The sequence below is a fragment of the Sphaerodactylus townsendi genome, linkage group LG06 (assembly GCF_021028975.2).
Source record: "Sphaerodactylus townsendi isolate TG3544 linkage group LG06, MPM_Stown_v2.3, whole genome shotgun sequence".
Lineage (NCBI taxonomy): Eukaryota > Metazoa > Chordata > Lepidosauria > Squamata > Sphaerodactylidae > Sphaerodactylus > Sphaerodactylus townsendi.
The window spans coordinates 1,591,270-1,604,862 of NC_059430.1; the positions used below are offsets into that span (position 1 = coordinate 1,591,270).

At 51.0% G+C, this 13,593-nt stretch overlaps 1 protein-coding gene across 1 annotated transcript in view; it reads left to right on the top strand.

The window, feature by feature from the left end:
• The window catches only part of SND1 (staphylococcal nuclease and tudor domain containing 1), a 242,458-nt gene that overhangs the window by 95,396 nt on the left and 133,469 nt on the right, over positions 1 to 13,593 (top strand). The window contains exon 12 of the mRNA XM_048499490.1: positions 7,288 to 7,388. Coding sequence (XP_048355447.1) covers positions 7,288 to 7,388 — 101 coding nt within the window. The remainder of the gene's footprint in view (positions 1 to 7,287; positions 7,389 to 13,593) is intronic.

The window sequence follows — 13,593 nt, forward strand, 5'->3', positions numbered from 1 at the left end:
TTCTCTGCCATTGCCTTTTCTCAAAGCAGCCCGCGAACCATGTCTGGAGGAGCGCGGGCTTGGCCTTTAGACCAAAGGAAGGAGCTCTCCCCCCCGCTTGGAACAGCGCCCCCTCCCCTCCCCGTCTTGCCTGCATTCAGCTCCAGTGAGCTGTTGCTCAGCCCGGAGACGGCCACCTTCAGAGCGTGGTTTCTCCTGAGCAGCTCCTGGCAGGGGGGTCCCCGTGCATCAGTGGCATCTCCCCCCACAGTTCCAGCCATTCTCATTGCGGAACCGCCCACCCCCCCCCCTTCCTGCTGCAGCATTCTCACGATGGGCAGTTGTGCTGCTGGTAACAGAGCAAGACTCCAGGAGCACCTTTAAGCCTAACACATTTTTTTGGAAGGTTGTGAGCTTTTGTGAGTCACAGCTCACTTCTTCAGATAATAAGTAGTGGATTCAAGGTGCTGGAAAAGAGATTCCACCTAAACATCAGGAAGAACTTCCTGACCGTCCAGGGCTTTCGTTAAGACAGCGGAATTCACTGCCTCGGAGAGTGGTGGAGTCTGGAGGTTTTTAAAGAGAGGCTGGATGGCCATCTGTCTGTCTGTGTGTTCCTGCATGGCAGAGGCTGGACTAGATGGCCCTTGGGGTCTCTTCCAACTTTGTGATTCTACAACAGTTTTTCTAAGAAAAGGCCCGATTCCTCCCTGCCTGGCTCTGCTGTCCCGGCTGGCTCATAAAGAGTGGTGGAGCCATGGGTGAAGAGGGATTGGCCAGAGGCCCGAGGTGGGGAGGGGGCTGGTTTTTGTCTTCCATCTTGTGCAAAATGTGTCAGTCACTCAACAGCAGCTGTGAACCCTCCTGACCTCCTCCGGCCAGCTTGTGGGTCTGTTCTGGTGCCGTTTGGCAAGAGGTCCTGGCCCAGCAGGGAAGACGCCACCCTCTCCCTTTCTCTCCTGGGGCAGAAAAGAGAAGGGCTGGTGTGACCAGGGGGCCGCTGGGCGCTCTGCCGCTGGGCGCTCTGCCTGCACGACTTCTCTCCTGTGCCCCCCTACTGAACTGCCCCCCCCCCCCCCCCCCCCCCCCGGAGATCAGAGTGGCAGAGGTGGTCCTCCCTGCATCTGTGGCATTCTCACAGCCGCCTCTTTGGACGGGTGAAGTTGAACGTGTGGATCTCAAGAGTTTCTGTGGAAGAGTGTGTGTGTTTGAGGGGTCAAACACGGGGCCTCCCTAGTTGTAGCTTTTAACACTCGGACGACTCCCCAACTCTGTCTGCCTTGTGGGCTGGTGTCCCTTTGGATTGGTCTTCCATCCCTCACCAGCTGATCTGAAGAAAGAAACGTCTTGGGGAAGGTCCCCTCTTGTCCCTTGTGGGTCAGAAGGATGTTGGACACCATGGGCCTTCCTTGGATGCAGCCAACGATGCTGAGGGCCACCGGGCTCTCCCAGGAAGATCTTCCAGGCCAGTGGCTGCCCAGATGCCCTGCGAGGCCGTCAGAGCCCACGGCTGCGACTGGGCCCCTCCCTGGCTAGGATCTTGCCTGTTTCACACTCAGAGCCATCCGCCAGCCAAGGCTACCGCTTCATCTGGTGTGAGAGGCTCCAAAGGCTTCGGCTACGGTATCAGGAGGCCATTCACTTTGCAGTAGCTTGAAGATCTGCTGCCCACAGCTGGCCCTGGGTGATCCGAGTGCGAGAACCACGAGTGGTGGAGAAACCATCTTCCCTCGCTTTCTTCATGCAAACAGCCTTTACGGTTGGGTGCTGTGTGGTTTCCGAACATGGCGTGTTATGGCCGTGTTCTCTCCCTGCTAGCATTACTCTCCTGCTAGAGAATGCTGCTAGAACAACGGCCGCACGGCCCGGAAACCACACAGCAAGTGATTCCGGCAAGTGAAAGCCCAGCCGACAATACAATTACAAAGCCTTTCAGCGGTGTTTCTCCCCCCCCCCAGTCTTTTTTAAACCAAGAAGCTCCAAACGCTCTAATTTTCCCTCTTGGGGACTGGTGCTCCAACCCGCCTTGCCTGCTCCTTCTGTTCTTTTCTCCTGCTTGAGTTGCGGTGACCAGAAGGGGGGCTGAGGGCAGAGCAATGCATTGGCTGTCTTCTGTCTGAAGCAGCTGCAGGTGGTGTTTTGGCCTTTCCCCACCTCCTGCATGGCCTGGAAGGCTGTTGTTGGGCTCTGGAGGACACCTGTGAGCTTAGGTGGTTGTGTCCCAGCGGGAAACTGTCCTTTGAACCTCCTTTGCCACCCTGCTGCCCCCCCCCCCCCCCCGCTGGTTGGAGGGGCCTTCCAGGAGCTCTGCACAAACTGCCTTGGTTTTTCCCAGCCTGAAACCTTTGGTGTCCTCTGCAACATGGCCTCTTGGCTGCTCACCTGACCCTGATTCCAGACCACGTCTGAACACACAAAGCCCAATAAGGGGCTGAAGGGCCCCATCTCCGACTGGCAGAGCTGCCCGATGCCCTTCTGCTGTGTGGTGGAGCTGGAGCTCTTCTGGAAGCGACTGGGAGGAACTGGGTGGCCAGGGGCTTTGGCGCTTGAGACTCCAGTTCGTACTGTGGGAGCCGCCTTGCAAGTCTCTGCAGCTGGTGAGCTTCGGCACTTGCCCAAGCCCGGGAGGGAGAGCCTGCAGGAGCCCCGTCCTCCTCCTCTGAAGCTGGGCTTGCCCGGAATGGCTGAGATGCCACTCTTTGGAGCAGATCGACGTCCTGGCGGGCTTCAGGGGTAGGAATCCCGTCATCGCGTCTACCGGCTGGCATGCAAAAAGTGCCCCCCCCCCCGGTGCTTCTGCAGGAGCTCTGGAGCCGGAGCGGCCTTTGCTCAGCGGCTGGCGGCTGGCAGGCTCCTTGCCTGCTGCCGGCAGCACCTTAGACGTGTATTGCAGTATTAATTTGCCATCGGGAAGGACAAGAGGGCAGGCTGGAACGACGACCGCCCGTGCCACCCTGTGAGAATTGCCGCTGCCAAATGCCACGTCTGTGCGCGCGCACAGTTTTTGTTTCTACTGACAGGCAATTTTCTGTTTGTTGCTGACAGTCTGCAGACTTCCTGACAGTTGGCAAGGCGAGGCACGGTTGCTCTTACAACTTAATAGTGACAGCGTTTCTCCAATGTTTGTCAGCCCTTCTCCCCGCCATCCCCGGAGCTCTGTCAGATCCACTTGTGGCTCTTCTCCTCCCTTGATCTGAACACAAGCGTGGCCAGGCTGCACCACGGGGTTCCGTCCCACCGGAGTGGCGGCGCCGGCAGCTGTTGCCGCTGCCAGGACTTTCAGAATGGAGGAGGGGAGGAGCCGGGGTTCACTTGGGCCCGAGAATCCCCAGCAGCTGTCGGAAAGAAGGGAGGGGAGTCTACCAGCAGCCACAAGGGGTCACGGCAGAAGCGTGGCCTGCAAGGGGCTGCCTCTCCTTCTGCCCAGAGCGCTTCCAGCCTGTCCGCGTGGCTTCTTCTTGTGGCTGAGCCACCACAGGGCTGCAGCCGAATGCAGAGCAATCCTGATTACTTTTGTTGTGTGGTTAACAAGCCTTGTTGTGTGGTTAACAATCCTGATAACCTTTGTTGTGTGGTTAACAGGAGCAGCAGTGGCATAGGAAGTTAAAGAGCTCGTGTATCTAATTTGATTCCCCGCTCTGCCGCCTGAGCTGTGGAGGCTTCTCTGGGGAATTCAGACTAGCCTGTGCACTCCCACACACGCCAGCTGGGTGACCTTGGGCTAGTCACAGCTTCTCGGAGCTCTCTCAGCCCCACCTACGTCACAGGGTGTTTGTTGCGAGTGGGGAAGGGCAAGGAGATTGTCAGCCCCTTTGAGTCTCCTGCAGGAGAGAAAGGGGGGATATAAATCCAAAACTCTTCTTCTTCTTCTTTATGCTGCAGCCGCTAAAACAGAGCAGCAAACTCTCCATTTTGGAGCAGGTACAGCCTGGCCCCTGGGAAGCTCGGCCAAAGGCAGGATGGAGACGTAGCAGCTCATCTAGAAAATGCTCCAGCTTGCACTTGGGTGGGGGGTGGGTGGGGGGAGTGACCTTCCAGGGTTAGGAATGCCAGAGGCTGCCCCTTAGCCTTACTCAGCAATTATGCCGATGGGACGAGGATGGGGGAGAGCTGGCGTGGTGTGGGGGGTTAGGGTGCCAGCCAGGACCCGGGATGAATGCGGTCGAATCCCAACTCACCCATGGAAGCTCACCGGATCACCTTTTTGAATGATGCTCAGAACTCTGGAAGGTCAGGGCGTCTCTCGAAAGGGGGCTGTGGGAGGGGGGCCGTGGTGCTCGGCTGCAGCGCTTGCCTTGCATGCCACAGACTCCCAGTGTGATTTTGGAAGGATCCGGCAAGGAGCAGGGGTGGGTGGGCAAGACCCTCTGGCTGCTGGGGCGACTACTGAGGGGAGAACCGGGAGTGAGGTGGACTCGTGCTCTGACCCAGCAGGAGAGGCGGCGTCTCTTTCTCTCCGCAGCACTGATGCCGCAAACAACTAAGACACCTTGTGTGTGTGTGTGGGGGGGGGGCGCAGGTGTGTATGCAGGGGTCAGCTGCTTACAGTGTTCTGACACAAAAGGACTGAACCAAGTGAGCCGGGTCTGCTGGCATGTCCAGACTGACCCAGGCCAATATCTGGGGAGATCCTGTCTATGTTACGTCGAGTCAGAAACCCGGCTATGGAAGACGTTGAAGGAAGTCTCTGTCCGGATCTGCCTTCCATCCACTCTGTCAGCCGCCTCCATTTCCCTGCTTGAGGAAGGGAGGACTTGAGACGGATCCCAAGCTCACGAAATCGGTCGCACCTCTTTTCTGTCTTCCTGCTCTCTGTGCACCCATCCCACGGACAGGCTTTGCTTACAGCTCACTTTGCATGTATCTAATCTGGGGGAACCGGGTTTGATTCCCAGCTCTGCCGCCTGAGCTGTGGAGGCTTATCTGGGGAATTCAGGTTAGCCTGTGCACTCCCACACACCCCAGCTGGGTGACCTTGGGCTAGTCACAGCTTCTCGGAGCTCTCTCAGCCCCACCCACCTCACAGGGTGTTTGTTGTGAGGGGGGAAGGGCAAGGAGATTGCAAGCCCCTTTGAGTCTCCTGCAGGAGAGAAAGGGGGGATATAAATCCAAACTCCTCCTCCTCCTCTTCTTCTTCTTCTTCTTTAGACGTGAGCCTCCCCCTCCCCCGTGCATCCCCCACTGATGCAGCTTTGGCTGGAGATGCTCAGAGGAGGGGGACGTGCTTTTCTTCTCTGTGTTACCCACACGGACAACACGTGTATCACTCTTGACGTTTGGAGTTCCCCTGGAGTGTCAAATACCCACCCAGGCATTTTAGAACATAGTTTACCAAGGGACCACTGGCTAGTTTATGTTGGGCTCTTGAATTGGGTTGTGCTGTATTGTGGGATCGTGGAGATCCCAGAAGTAAAAGGCAGAAGATAGATTCGGAATTCAAATCTTGGTTTGGAAAGACAGAAAGCAGGGGAGGCACGCGGAGAATCTCATGTTCACGTGAGCACACGCCAGCAGAGCCAATCCTAACGCCCAACAGTCTCATGGATTCCATGTGCTTACCTGTCTAGAGAAGGTGGGAATCCTCGAGGGTCCAGCGGGACGGAGAAGGAGGCCACAGCGGTGCCAGGAGTCGGGCCGTCTCGCGCAGAAGTAAAAGGAAAGGAAAGCAGGTCTCCGAGGGTCCTGGGAGCAGGTGGCAGCAGCAGCAGCAGCAGAAGGTCGGAAAAAATGCTGCAAAGTATTGGGGGAATTTGGGACACTATTTACCCAGGAAAGAGGCTGAAACTGAGATGTCAGAGGTACAATAAGGCTGGGATTGGATTGGAGCCAAAAAAATTGAATTTTATTAGTCAGTTTGGATCTTAACCACCAAGTGGAAAATCTAGAATAGGAAAAGTGACAGGTATGAAGGAAAGGGGGGGGGGGGGAGGCGGTGACTGGAAGACCGAGCCATTGATGGTCCCGAGTGCAGATAAAGGACCGGGAATGTCAGATAGTTGCGCTTGGGGAAAAGAGCAGGCATCGGGGCCGGGTGATTGCTGGCTGGAGCTTTCCGTGCATCAGGGCTTGAAATTAGATTTAATCATTGAGATGTCGCTTGAATTTTAAGTGGGGAAGAGGCTGACTTCATTACCTTCTGATAGACCTATTTAGGTGCCTTCCTTTTTCAGATTTTGAGCGGGTGTGTAGGGTGAGTAAAGCCACGTCGCAGCGAGGGGCTCTCCAGTCAAGTGAGAAGCAGAGGGCGTTTGCCGTGGCCTTCCTCGGGAGAGTCTTCCTCGGCTATTGACCCTGCTAAGGTTCTGAGACCTGAAGACGTTGAGAGATGTCTCTGATTTCTGTTGTATATTAGTCTTTACAAGTCGTCTGGATTGTTACATGAATTCGTTCTCACTTTTTTTAGCTTCTTTGTAAGTCTGCATAGTTGATAAAAGGTGCCTTTATGCTGTTCACATCTCTAATGATTCAGAACATTTTTATACATTTTTATCAAATTCTCTTTAAGGCTAGAACTTAAAGTAAACTTGAGACCTATGTATGTTGTACCCCCCCCCCCCCCCCCCCGGATAATAGTCCGTTTTGTTATATAACTTTTCACTCATTCGTCTTTTGTTTCAGATCTCAGTAGACGTTTATGCATCTCAGCTATAATATGTTCATCATTTGTCCATAAATCCTGTTCAAATTCAGATTTAGTGCAGTCAAAACCATCAGGGTTTTTTGTCTGCCTTGAATGTTTCTAGTAGTTGTGCATTAAAATAAAATGTCAATTTTCTATTCTGTTATTAACTGTTCTCTTGATTTCAATTTACCATCTCCTTGTGAAAAATCTAAAGTATCACAATAGGTTATCCCCTCGGTGCTTGAATATCATTTCTCGGCTAATCAGTGCTTCTTGTGGTGAAATCCACAGAGGTGGTTTGGGGTATAATCTAAGTTTAAGTTTATTCCGTAGTCTCAGAATGACGTGCCCAATGCAGCGATCATTAAAATCCTTGCTGACCTTTACTTTATCATACCACAAATAGGCTGGTTGGTGGACATTTGGGCTGTGCTATTGGCTGCTGTGTTTTCCCAGCTGGAGAGCTGCCGGCTGCCCCTTCTCGGCTCCAGGAGTGGTGGCGACGTTGCAGGATTGAGCTGGAGAGGAGAGGGTTGTCTCGGATCAGAAGGGTTGATGAGCAGGGCTGCCCTCTGGATCTGCGGGATCCATTACGCCACCCTTGCGAGGCGTTACTCCCTCCTGGGCATCCCTGTTCTTCAGGTTGTCCGTTGCCAGGCCTCACCGGCTTGTGCCTTTCCTTCCAGGTGAACGTCACCGTGGACTACATCCGGCCAGCCAGCAGTGCGACTGACACCGCCCCTGCCTTCTCAGAGCGCACGTGCGCCACGGTCACCATCGGCGGCATGTGAGTAGTCACCCAAGCTCCCTCTGTCCGCGCTAGAGCGGCTGCTGGTCAACACCAAGAACCTTTGGAAACTGTTGGTGGTGGTGCGGGGGCCTCTGCCCCCCCTTCGAGGCACTCCGGTTCCTTCCCAGCCCTGATCCAAAGCACTGGTTGTGGCCTTTGAAGTCCTGCATTGCCTGGGGCCACGAGAATTGCCCTCCCCCCTGTAGTTCTGTCTGGGCCTTGTGATTCTTTTCTGGGTCCCTCTACTCATGGAGGTGTGGTGGGGACTGGACAATGTCCCTGGACTGGACAATGACAAGACTCTGTATTCAGGTGATGTCTTTATTATGAAATAGCATCAAGGAAAAGCATTTAGACGTCTGTTGTCAGAAGTAAAGGTTAAGCGCCAAAATACCTCCCCCCCCCCCCCAATTTTTAAAAAATGCTGGTCGATATTTATTGTTGTTTTAATTTTTGTAAACTTTACTGTTGTTTGTTGCCCTGAGCCTGCTTGGGGAGGGCAGGGTATAAATACAAATATAAATAAATAAATAATACCCCCTTGTAGACGAGTAGAATGACGATAAAAATGCGTATGCTTATGTCATGCCCCACCACATCACACACCACCACCTCTGAACACCAGTGTCCAAGAGGGGCTGGGCGTCCTCCGGTCCAGAGACAGCCTGGCCTTCGCTTCTGTCGGTGCTGCCTTCGCTTAGGTCAGGACAACCCACAGTCCCCAGGGCTGTGGAGGACAACGGCTAGCAGGGGTCTGTCAAGCGGATTCTCAAGCTTTGCCTGGGAAATGGATCTGAAGGAAAAGCAGACAGGAGGGCAGGAGGATCCCACGTCCTGCCTGGGAGGCATGGTAGGATCTCACGAGAACTGGGCAGAGCACGGCAGGGAGAGAGGCGGCGTGGCCTTCTTTGTAGTGGCCCTGTGGCTGTTCTTTCTGGCCGTGTCATTGATCGTGTTCTGTGGTGTGCTTTTTCCCAGCTAATATGCCTCTTAAGTGTTTTTAGGATGGCTTTTCAATTACAGCAAATTTTAAGTGATACTGGTGGGCATCTGGACCAGAATTGTGGCTGTTTGCTGACTGATGACTCTGATAGGTAGACGGATGAACAGACGGACCGATACTTCATTTATGGTCAATGACCAATAATAATGAATAATAATGACTATTGGTCTAAAAGAATAAAATACAAATAATTATACTTAATTATATAAAATTAATTATAAATTAATTAAAATGAATGAAATGGATTAAAATCTTTAAATTATAAAATTTATAAAAGGCCTTACTAGACTTTCTCACATACATTTTCCTTATATTCTTCAAACAATTCTGCTATTGTTAATGAGCACATTTCTAAACGATAAATCAAAAGGCCATCAAGATACATTCTGGCAATATTAATATGATATGATAGATACTTTATTTAAATCACTGACCAACACAGGACAGTGACAGTTGACCTAAAAATAATAAAATACAAATAATCATGCCTATAAAATAAATAAATGAAATTGATTAAAATCTTAAAATTATAAAATTTACAAAGAATTTTCCCAGTGATCTTACTACCTGGAATCAATTCTCCTTGCTTCTGCGAAATTTGTACAGTATTACAAAGAACCTGGCCTTCAGTTTTGTGGTTTTCAGAAATTCACCAATAAGGAAGACATTACTTTCATAACCGGAACTCTCGTTCAATAAAGGTCCCAAAATCTTGTTCAAGCATCAGTATAAAAACTGCATCTACAAACCAACTACGCTATAAAAACTGCATCTTCTACAGTTTCCGTTTCTCCACCCCCATGTGGACAGAGTCTTTGGGGACAAGGAATCTTCCTGAATTTCCCTTCTAAAAAGCTCTGGTTTTATTGTGATTTGATGTCTGAAAAACACCCTCCGCCCTAGAAGGCACCCCTATAATCCATCCACGGGGGGACATGGCAGGCTAGGGGAAAAGAGAGGTCTTGCCATCTCACACTTTCCGGATAATGTCGCCCCTCATGGAACAGAGATGAAAACAGCCAGCATGGCTCGATAGTTCTCTCTTGAGGAAGAAAGATCAGAACATTCCAAGGGGAGACTGAATCCCAAAGAGAGATTAGAAATTCCCAGGGCCCAGGGAAGGATCTCTCTTCTGCCTCACAGCTTTTGTTCAGGGAGACCCAAGCCAGGAAGGGCCCAGTCTTAAAACCTCCATCTTGTGCAGGGGGAGAAGTCCCAGCTCTGAAGACTGAAGGGATGGCAGCCTTTTGAGTCCTAAATCCTCGAGAACTACCAGCTGGAGGGGGATGTTTGTGCCCCTTTCCTTTGTATTCTGGCTCAGACTGACGCTTGAATAAACCACATGTGCTCTTTTCATTTTTGCTCATAATACTTTTTAAAAATTTGAATGCTTCAGGCCTGATCTTTCTAGTCCACAGGTGTCAAACTCACGGCCCTCCAGATGTTCATGAACTACAATTCCCATCAGCCCTTGCCAGTATAGCCAATGCTCATGTTGGGAGGGACTGATGGGAATTGTAGTTCATAAACATCTGGAGGGCCACGAGTTTGACACCCCTGCTCTAGCCCCCACTCCCCCAAACCTGTTTGGGTCTTTCTTTCTGAAGAGTGCTAAAGGGGAAGGGGCAGCAGGTGAGCTCTCCATCCCTTGAGCGGGATATCTTGCAGTTGGTACAGTGTGATAGGTCATCCCCACGCTGCAGCAGCTGGATGGAACCACTGGATGGTGATGCAGGTGTAGGGGGCTGGATGTGCAGATCCATCCTGTGAGAGATACGGTCTGATTTCCTTGAGATGATTTGCCCAGTTCTTGATACCTCTCATAAATAAGGAGAAGGAACATCATTACTGGGATGGCCGTGGGGTTTGCTGACCTCCTGGGAACCTGGGGTTGCCAACTCTGGGTTAGGGAATTCCTGGAGATTTGGGGGTGGAGCCTGGAGATGGACCTCCATGGGTAGAAGGCTGTAGACTCCACCCTCCAAAACAACCATTTTATCCAAGGGAATTGACCTCAGTAGTCTGGAGATCAGTTGAAATTCCAGGAGATCTCAGGGTCCGCCTGGAGACTGGTGACTCTGTGGGACCCAGAAGGAACAGCAGCTTGTGAGTCCGATCCTTTACGTGATGATTCATGTGTTTGGTGTTGGCTCTCCAGAGAATCGGACGGCTGCCGTGTGAGACGGGATGCTGGGCTAGGTGGACTCTCCCTAGTCTGAACTAGCAGGGCTCTTCTGACGTTCCTGTCAGGAGAAGGCATCAACCTTTACGCTCTGTTGTTGGCTTTCTGGAAGAACTGGCTGGCCACTGTGTGAGATGGGATGCAGGGTTGGATGGGACCTCACTGGTCTGATCTGGCCGGGCTTGTCTGATGTTCTTGGCCTCTGGGCCCTCTTGTTGGCCCTGCAGAGGAAATGACTGGCCACTGTGTGAGGCAGGTTGCTGGAGTAGGTGGGCTCTCCCTGGTCAGATTCAGCAGGGCTCTTCTGAGGTGCTTGTCAGGAAAAGATCTCAGCATCATCTGTGCCCTGTTGGTTGGGTCTCCAGAGGAACTGGTTGGCTTCTGTGGGAGGCAGGATGATGGACTAGGTGGACCCTCCCTGGCCTGATCCAGCAGGGCTCTTTGGCTGTCTATGGACACCCGGCCTTACCATAAGGCAGGTGCTCCGCCTTTGTGACAGCCCACACTGGTCACGCAGAAAGCCACGGAAGCAGTGGGTGGGTCTCTGATCCTCAGATGGGGCAAGACAGTCCAGCCCATCGGACTCTGCCTGAGGGGAACGGCTTGCCTTAGGAGGAGAGGCACAGGCTGGGCCACCCCTGAGTCACCTTGGAAGCCTGTCTCCCAGCTGTGTGGGTGCTCAAGCCTTCCTAGACTCGTGTCCTTTCAGAAAATCTTGAAAACCATAGAAGAAATTGGGGCGGGGGGGAGAAGGGGGGTTGGTCAGTCAACCGGCTACACGTCCATCTAATAGTATCATTGTCTAGCCTACATTGTATTAGCTTGCTTGTAAAAATATCACAGCGTACCTTGTCAAAGGCCTTACTAAAATCAAGGTATGCTGTGTCTACGGCATTCCCTTTGCCTGCCCAACTTATCACTCTAGCAAAAAAGGAGTCAAGATTAGTCTGACATGACTTGTTTTTGAGAAACCCATTTTGACTTTTAGTGATCCTGGCATTCCCTTCAAAATTCTCATCGACTATCACTTTCATGATCTACTCTAGAATCTTTCCTGGTGTCAATGTCAGGCTGAATGGGCCGTAATTGTTTGGGTTCTCTCCCCCCCCCCCTTTTTTTTTGAAGATGGGGACAACATTAGCCCTCCTCCAGTCCGCTGGGACTTTTCTTATTCTCCAGGAATTCCCAAAGATCATTGCCAGTGGTTCTGAGATTACTTCTGCCAGTTCTTTTAATACCTGGGATGTAGTTCATCAGGCCCTAGAGATTTGAATTCATTTAAAGTAGCCAGGTATTCTGTACTACCTCTTTCTTTATTCTGTGTTGAAATTCCCCTACAGTATCTTCTGTTCCATTTCCCCCTGGCTTTTTTTGGGAAAAGACCAAAGCAAAGAAGGTGTTGAGTAGTTCTCTGTTCTTTGTTAGCATTTTGCCATCTTCTCCACACAGTGATCCTATCAAATCCTTTTTTCCCCTTTTGCTACAGATATAACCAAAAAAGCCCTTTTTATTGTTTTTAACCTCTCTGGCAACCTGAGCTCATTCTAAGCTTTAGCTTTTCTGACTTTTCCCCTATGCGTCCTAGCCATTAGTTTGAATTCCTCTTTTGTGATTTCCCCCCTTTTCCATTTCTTGTACCTGTCCGTTATTAAATCTTCGTTCAGTGGAAAGTTCTTTAGACATCCATCCTGGTTTCCTTAGACACCTCCCATTTTCCCTCCTCATTGAAACTGTTTGAAATTGTGCTCTCAAGACCTCACTTTTAAGAAACTCCCATCCATCATGCACTCCTTTCTCTTTTAGTAGAGATCACAACCAGGAGTCTCCTAAGTTTACTGAAATCTTCTTTCTTTAGGAGTAGAATTCATTTCTGGCCATGTTTGGCATCTCCTTTCCGGAGAACATGGTCATTCCCACCTAAGAATTCTACTTCTTCCATCCTTGTAACCAGGTCATCATTCTTGGTTAGAAGCAGATCTAAAATAGCTGTTCCCTTGTTGCTTCTTCCACCTTATGGACCATGAAATTATCTGCAAGTAAGAAATTTGTTGGACTGTCTAGTTTTGGGAGAGTTTGACTCCAAACAAATATCCAGATAATTGAAATCTCCCGTTACTGCTGTCCCTCTCCTTTCTGAAAGTTTGGTCATCTGTTCTAGGAGGGCATCATCCAGCTCTTCAGTCTGGCCTGGGGGTCTCTAATAGATCCCCGCCATGAGATCACTGTTGTTTCCCTCCCCCTTAATTTTTACCCAGATGCTCTCAACCTGGCTTCCAGGATTTAAGTCATGGACTTGCTCACAGGTGTAATAATCCCTGACGTATAATGCTACTCTTCCTCCTTTCCTAGTTGGTCTATTTCTCTGGAATAAGTTAAACCCCTCAATTACGTTATACCCCTCAATTATCATGAGATTCATCTCACCAGGTTTCAGTGATGCCTATCATATCATATCATTTGCTTTGCTTTATTAGGAGTTCTGTGCATTAGTGTAGAGACACCTACGGCCAAGGTTCGTTCCCACTGGCTGCTTATTTTTCCCCTCCAACTGTTGGGTTCTTGAACTATTAACTCAGTTCCCTCTATAATCTTATAGCACTTGATATACTCCTGCATGCTTGAATATTCTCTCCCTCCCCCCTCCCCCCCCAACTCAGTTTAAAGCCCTCCTGATTAGGTTTATGAGACTAGCAAAAATGTTCCTGCCTGCATCTTCATGAAACCATAGACCAGGGGTAGGGAACCTGCGGCTCTCCAGATGTTCAGGAACTACAATTCCCATCAGCCCCTGCCAGCATGGCCAATTGGCCATGCTGACAGAGGCTGATGGGAATTGTAGTTCCTGAACATCTGGAGAGCCGCAGGTTCCCTACCCCTGCCATAGACCCTGGTCCAAGAAGCCAAAATGTTCTTGCAGCCCCACCTCCACTGTTCTTTTCCTCCCTGGGCTGCATCCTTCAACCAGGAGTCGAGATGAAATGACCATCTCCGCATCCAGATCCTTCAGCGTCCTTCCC